Genomic DNA, 8240 nt, shown 5'->3' on the forward strand with positions numbered 1-8240 from the left:
ATACTAGAACCAACATTGCAATATAAAACAGTATTTTTAATGTCAAATTCATTCGTATTTATTCATATCTTGGTAAAAGAACCGTATTTTCATATCAGAATAGAAACGTCAAAAATGACGTCAGTTACCGCTCTTGCATACAGCGTATGTAATTTTCAATCGAAGAAACAACATAATAATGTTGTATAAAGTAAAATAAAATAAATTTCGTAACCTTGCAGTTTCAAATTATTTCAAAATTCAAAAAAGGTGTGAACTTTGATAAATTTTCGCGTCTGACCTTTGCCCCGGATTAAAAAATATATGCACCATATTTCACTTTTACGACCAGGCAAAATGAATTCTACACACTTTTCTTTTTCCAAAGATATATAATTAAGCAGGGTGCATTAAAAATATTTTTTTAGGTCTAAATGTCACTCGCCTTATAAGAGTCCTCGAAATGACAAAATTTTTAAATATCGGATATTTGCAACATTTCTCTTTTTGCACGGTAGATTTTCTAACATATTTGAACGATTATTTAATTGTCCAATGTAAGAGACAAACCGAAATCAAAAGCGTATACGGAAACAATCCCGCAATCAGCTGAAAATCTAGACCAAGAAGTCTAAAACGTACGCAAATGCATTCATGATCAAATAATATGTCTTATGTCCAGTCAGAGAAAAGCTTAATAAGTACATGTTTGGTGTGAACAGTCCAATGAAGCATAATATTGAAAGTAATAGAACATAGGTTGTATTCCAATTATTTTACAAATGTTATTTTTAATTTGTACGAAGTTGGAAAAATATATTCCCTGATATAAGATAATTAAAATAACTGAATACTTGAATAGGTATAATGATGTATCGTGTAACATATACACATTTAATTTCTGTTACTATTGATAAAGAAATGGTTTTAAGTGGGATAGCGGGTGTACCATTCAGGTAACAATCCTTTAATTTATTTAGAAGATGTAGTACTTTTCTGTTTGACAACGAAATAATTATCATTTGAAGACCAACTGACTGGTGTCATCAACTAAAGATCACTTTTCCTGCTTCAAAAATAAGCAAATATCATTTTGTATAGTAAGTTATATATGTTCTGTATAGCTTATATGCAATTCCATTTTACGAAATACGAAAATATTTAGTGTTCTACGATAAAATACGAACACAGTTCACAAACCATACCATACGTTATTTATTGTTGTACGAAATATCCTAAAAATAACCATGCTTTCTTCATATTCAGTGGAATATTTTCTTTCGAAATGTCAAAATATATTGTTACGCTATCGTATTTATTTCTACACGCTATTTCCAAATTAAAAAAATATTGATCAATCCGGAATATAATATATAGAAAATACTACATTAACTGACAGACAAATTCCTGGAAGTCAAGGTAAAACAACTATGTACTGATGGTATTTTGTTCACAGTGTAGTAATTTTGATTTGTTACATTTTAGTCTAACAAATAATTATTAGTCCTTGATTTTCAGAATGTTTTCATTCAGCTTTGCAACTGTTATTGCTGCCTTTGTAGTCACTGTATATGGACATGATTGTAACGAATACAACTTGACACCATCAGACCAGTCTCTCATTGATATGATGAAGCATTACTTGCATACCTCCAGGAAGGCGGACTGTCCTGTAACACCTTCAAAACAGGGTAAGTATTTGTTGAGGGTAAAAACTAAAATTTGATTTGCTTTTTTGATGGTATCGGAATTATACTGAATTATTCATGATTTACGATCAATCCTAATCGTAAGTGATTTTGTGAAATAAGTGTTACTAAATGCAATTGTAGTTATCCAATATTCAAATCTTTATACGTTTATTATGAGGCAAATCAAAATCTAAACAAAAAAACTGAAGAAAAATACATAAACTCCCAAAGCAGAAAGACCGAAATCGCCGACACAGTAAGACTCTCCTGCTATGCCTAAATCCTCCTCCATGTGAAATCAATGCACATTCACTGAAAATGTCTTAATCGGGAACAAGACACAATCAATAACATAACAGAACAGACGACTAGACTGGTACATAAGTAAAAACATAAGACCGCGAAAGCATTTTTTATTATTTAAAATGAAACTGCTGGGAGTTATTATACAATGTATAACGAATTTGTGTTGTTTTTTCTTTTAATATATATTTTATGTATTTTAATACCAAAAAGAGTTATCTGTATTTGCGTTCAATCCTAATTGTTAATGATAGTGAATGACAAGCACGTAAAAGTTTAGTCGTATTTTCACTACCGTATTGGATACACAGGACTAAGCATTTGTACATTATTTGTATTACCGTTTTATACTATAAATTAATACTATGCTGTTCATATTTAAGATATTGGTGTGACATATGTTAGATGGGGGAAGAAAACTTGTCCTGCACATGCGGAAATTGTCTATGCAGGTATGTTTTTTAAATTATTATTATCATTTTAACTTAATTAACTCTTGACATTTTCTTACAGATGAACGAAAGCTCAGGACATTTTAACTCGATTGTTTTTCTCTTATTAAGGTGGTATATGAGTCTAAATTAACAATGATAGAATTTGTTCATATTTTGCCAAAACTTAGTGTCGTTTTATCAATGTTCAAAAATATAATAAAAATAATAGTCACCGCGCATTTTCTTAAGCTACAGGTTATGACACATTTTGTATGGATTCTACAAGAAAAAACATCAGTATGTGATTTGAAGCTAAACTTAATGATAGAATTGTAAAAAAAATGGCTTTCAGAAAATGCTTTGAGAATATCAAAGAAAAGATAGGGTCACCGTGCGTTTTTCCGGCTAGAATTCAAAATAGCAAAATTCCATAAAGATTCCTTCAGAAAATGCACTAATTCAGAGTTACTTATCCTTAAAATGTCAATTTAAAATGCATTAAAAATCAAGCTAGAATAATTTACACTTGTAAAAATATTAATATTTATAAGTTATAATCTTACAAATTTGTTCTTTTACATGCAAACTCACATTTGTTAACTGCATTCCTGAATCAATTTTGGAAACTTGATTGAATATCTGGAACTTAGATTCTCTGTGTTTTCACAATCCAAGATGGCGAAAGACACCCATACCACCTTAATGTATAATTATGTGCATGTTGATTAAACTCTGTACCTATATATGTTTCCATGGATTTAAGATATCTTCAAAATCTTGTCTTGTTTTAATTTATTGGTTAAATCTCATCAAATAATACGACAAATTTCTGTTAATTCATAACACAAGTAATCTAGTTCCCCTAGAGTAGATCTGATACTTGTTTAAAGATTAGTGTTTTATAAAACAGTGTATGTCTGGTTTATGTTAAAGATATGTCCTGACTAGGCCTTGAAAGATACAAGGTTATTGAAACAGATCTTTCTAACATAAAACACATGCATTCGCAACTCTAATGCTTTTGTAACAAACCTACAATGTTGGAACATTTACATATTCATAGTATGTGTCAGATTTATCACTTCACTATGAATTTAATGAGGAATAGAGTCCGAATTCTTTGAACGAATTGTAAATGTGGTACCGTATATGACGCATGATTTGTTTATTCTTCAAGATTCACATAAGATTACTGACATTTTTTTTGCGACGTTCTTGTTGCTCAGTCCTTAGTTTTTTATGTGGTGTTTAATACACTATTGACTGTTTGTGATTTCCGTTTTTCCAATGATTTTGTCTATTTATATCAACTTACAAATTTTGATAGTCCCTTTGGTATTCATTTCCTAAGACTTATATGTTACACTGGCGGGTGTGAACTTATTCTTTTCTATTTTGTGACTAGCAGGGTCATGATTTTTAAGAATATTTGTCTTAAAAAAGTTTTATTTTTTTATCAAAAGATGGCTTTGAGTATCCAATTTAAACTTGACATAGCTGGTGCAAAACATGTTACTGTGTTGTTCACCTTACTACTATGGCTTTCAAACTGTAAAGTTAAATGCTGAACATTTTATAACATTATGTAATCAATCACTTTCTTTTTCTCTCAGTTCCATGAAAATATATTTGTAATACTTGGTACAATCTGCAAAACGGAATAAAAGTCGATTGTATTGTCTCCCCTCCTTGTATGGCATAAAATTTTAATACACATGTTAACGCTATACTTGTCATTCTTACTTACAAATAGATAATCTGAACTGAATTTCTATTATTTAAGATTACTTTCAACTTATGCAGGTCAGGCTGGAGGTAATATTTATACTAACAAAGGAGGAGGTTCAAATTACCTCTGTTTACCCAGTGACCCTGAAAATGGTAAAGAATACTCCTATGCTAATGATGGACTATATGGTGCAGAGTATGAGATAACTTCCAGCACTAAACCATCCGGTTTACCTACTAGTTTGTATGAAAAAGAGGTCATATGTTCCGTGTGCAGGCGAAAAGGGAAAGTTTCTGTTTTAATGATACCAGGTAGTTTTGTTATTAACATTTATTTTGTTCCTTAACTTGAAAAGTTAAATAATTTTTTTTTAATTAATTGGTACATCATTAACCTAGATCGTTACATGATATTGTTATATGATATTGTTGATTATAATGTTACACTTAAATTAATCTTGAAAGCAACGGCTTCAAATGATGCTTTGTTCTGCATTATTGCAGTCATTTATTCAAAATAAAAAGTACAAATGTGTTCTTATATAGATATTAAACTTTTTTTTATTGTGACCTTTTTTTAATTTAGGAAGGAAGTCCTGCTACAAAGGATGGCAATCCGAGTACAGTGGTTTCTTGATGAGTGAACATAAGAATCATAACAATAAAGACTTTATCTGTATGGACGGAGAAGCAAAACCTTTGGACGATCGAAAAGCTGACGAAAATGGTGCTTTGTTATATCCTGTCAGAGCAAAATGTGGTAGTCTGAGATGCCCTCCATACAAAGATAATACTGAAGTGCTTTGTACCGTTTGTACTAAATAAATGATATACTTTTGTTATCTTTTCTCTTATCTGATATTTAAAACGCGATGGGTGCCACATGTATAGTAGGATCTGCTTACCCTTCCGGAGCACCTGGGATTACCCCCAGTTTTTGGAGGGGTTCGTGTTGCTTAGTCTTTAGTTTTCTATGTTGTGTCTTGTGTACTATTATTTGTCTGTTTGTCTTTTTCTTTTTAAGTTATGGCTTTATCAATCAGTTTGTTTTCGATCTATGAGTTTGGATGTCCCTATGGAATCTATCGCCGCTCTCTTGAAAGTTTTGGATAAAGGTTGTTCAACATTCCTTATATTTAATGTAATATGTAAAAAAAAAAATTAATAAAAGCCTCTTTATCGTGCGATATAAGTTTATATTTGACAGTAAGTTGATATTGGGGATAACAGGTATGAAAGGTACTTGAAAAGCTACATCAGGTTGTTTGATTTTTATTTTTTAATTTCCCATTGATATGTAATGATGTAAATATAAATATTCCTAATTTACAATAATTGATTTAATATTGCTTATTCGTTTTGCTTTACCTTATCTATTTATTAGAATTTATACTAATGACAAAAACATGAAAATAACACTCTACACTGTCCGTGTGTCCACAGTGCTTAATTGATTTACCTTCTTCTGGAAGGCTCAAACGGAGTCATTGACAAGCCAGGAACGTATGAATACGTAGAAAATTTATGAGCTATACGACCAAAAATTACATAAAACATTGCCAAAATTGGCTACGGTCAACATTGTCTGAGGAAGTTGTTATTTTTTGATCAAGGAAGAATTTAAGAAGAAAAACATGTTACAAATCATATCAGTACCAAATCTTTCACTACTGTGCTTATCAAACATTGCGGATTTGCATTCAACCAGAAATGGTATCGACCCAGTGCTACTAATTCAACTTCTTCACAATCTTTATATCTGAACTGCGAAAGAATAAACGGATTTCCTATTTGTTTACAATCAAGATTTTATCATGTTCTCCTAAAACCATTCGGTACCATATAATAGTTGCTATAGAACTTCCGTTCGTCTCTTTTGTCCTAGTGTCTGAAACAAAAGGTTTTGATAACTTGAATATTCCTTGCTCAATTCAAATGAAAGTGATATAAATAGAAGATTTAGGAATGAAAAAGCCTACTGCTTTTGGAGTTAATAGGTAAAGGTTATTTAGAAATAGATTAGAATTCCGAATAATAGCTTGAGTTTAACTTTTTTGACTGGAACGAATCTAATATACATAGGAAGTGGAAAGAAGCCTTTGGGTTTTGTTTGGCTAAAGGTTAGGGTCATTGTTACTTAACATAGAAAATTTGAACAAAAGGTGTACGGATAGTCATAAGATCGTCTCTTGCATTATTTGAATTAAACTGACACACACAGACGCTTAGACAAATTGAAAGAAGCCTAATGATTTTGGAATCAACACATGTCCAAGGTCAATGTTACTAAAATTAAAAGAAAGTTGATTGGATGGTATCACATTATGAATTTTGACAATAGTCATACAGATAAAAAAAATTAACAGGAGTAGTACGTGTTTATTGGTTGCTTACGTATATGAAAAAAATTAGTCCTGGTATCTATGATGAGTTTATTTACTTGTATTTTGAGTTTGAAGCTTTGGGGCATTATTGTTTAGTGTCAGAATTTTACTTGGTTTTATAAAATATTATGAAATCGTCAGACGAAAAATTGTGTACACTAGAATAGCGCTATATACAAAAGAAATATTAGCGAGGCTCGAATCAAAAGTGTTAAAAGGCAAAATAAAGTTCAAAGTTGTGCGGTTTATTTCAGGTTTTCCAATACACAGCTGATATAATTAATTTCCGAAATAGAAAATCCTTTGTATTTCGACAAATTTAAAGAAATTTTACTAGACCAAAACAATATAAAAAATGACAGAATATTTCAATTTTAATAGATTAAAACATTCTTGTTACTGTCATTGACCTTATTGTTAATGCATACATTATTCATATATATGAGTTCTTGAAGAAAAATACATTAAATCATCGGTCGAAATAACGATGGCGATGTAAAGCTATTAAGAGTTAAGTCTATTTCTATTTAGTTTATAAACAACGAATAATATAGGCTGTAATAGTTTGACTGCATCAGAGGCGAATTACGACAATTAATGTCTCATCAGTAATTATCTAGGCCAACATATTTGAAAACAACTAAAACTTTACTCCAACGCTGAGTTTTAATTCCTGAACTAACAGTCCACCAGCAGAGGCATTGACCAAGTGGTAGTAATGATTTAATAATACCATTTTTACTGCACCAGATGCGTATGTCTTCAGTGATGCTTGTGGTCAAGATACTTGAAATCTAAAAACTTAAAACAAACGTTTAACAGATACTTATTCATTAAAAACAGATATTGTTTTCGAAAAATTAATGGGTATGTTTTGAATAAAATAAAAAATCATCTAATTTACATGCATTTATTTTGGGCCGCGGTGGTTGAGTGGTCTAATTAGTTGAACTTATATATCATTATTCTGTCTAGGGTTGTGAGTTAGAATCCTACACGTGACAGGTACACGCGGCTCTAATCTTAATTGACTAGAATTGATAGTTTTACTACCGAATACCGTGGGTTCTCTCCGGAAACTGTGGCTTCCTCCGTCACAAAAAAACTGAGCGTCACGAAATAGCATAATATATTTGAAGGTGGTGTTAAACATCAATCAATCAATCAATTAATCATGCATTCTATTCTTTTTCTGAAAATAAGTTATTGCATACTTGTTTCGATTTTCAATATGTTTAACATACTGGTTTTGTTTACAACTTCTTAAAAAAATATATGCAAAATCATTCATATGTACTGTAACTGGGCCGCAGAATAAAACTCTGAAATCACAGTGCCAATTTGAGGTGAAAAAAATCAAATACTGAAATTTCCGCTTAAATCAACAAATAGCATCGACAATGCATATGTTTGTTGTTGCTATACATAGTTTAGTATTTGTGAAATCTGTACATAATAAGCAGTAATACAATATAAAGAATATTTCACAGTTTAACTTCAGTCTGTTGACACTGTTGTCAATTTTGAATGCATATATTTAGCTTTTATATACATCAAATATGAGTATAAACTTTGATATCTAGTTGACTTTCTTTTAAAATAATCACATTTAGTTATGATATGAGCAAAACGTATTGTTGCTCATTTCATGTGAGCTTTGATCTTTAAAAGGGGGTATACTTCGTTACTGAAATTTATTATTGTAAATGCTAGATAACATG

General features: G+C 30.7%; 1 protein-coding gene across 1 annotated transcript; it reads left to right on the plus strand.

Annotated features, from left to right (window-relative positions):
- The first annotated feature begins 1379 nt into the window (after positions 1 to 1379).
- On the plus strand, positions 1380 to 4977 carry LOC139524313 (short-chain collagen C4-like). The gene is made up of 5 exons (XM_071319062.1): positions 1380 to 1398; positions 1498 to 1670; positions 2357 to 2425; positions 4211 to 4447; positions 4722 to 4977. Exons 2-5 carry the CDS (start codon positions 1499 to 1501, stop codon positions 4958 to 4960), a joined length of 717 nt encoding a protein of 238 aa, XP_071175163.1. The 5' UTR covers positions 1380 to 1398; position 1498; the 3' UTR covers positions 4961 to 4977.
- The last annotated feature ends 3263 nt before the right edge of the window (positions 4978 to 8240 follow it).

The sequence above is a fragment of the Mytilus edulis genome, chromosome 5 (genome assembly GCF_963676685.1).
Source record: "Mytilus edulis chromosome 5, xbMytEdul2.2, whole genome shotgun sequence".
Taxonomy (NCBI): domain Eukaryota; kingdom Metazoa; phylum Mollusca; class Bivalvia; order Mytilida; family Mytilidae; genus Mytilus; species Mytilus edulis.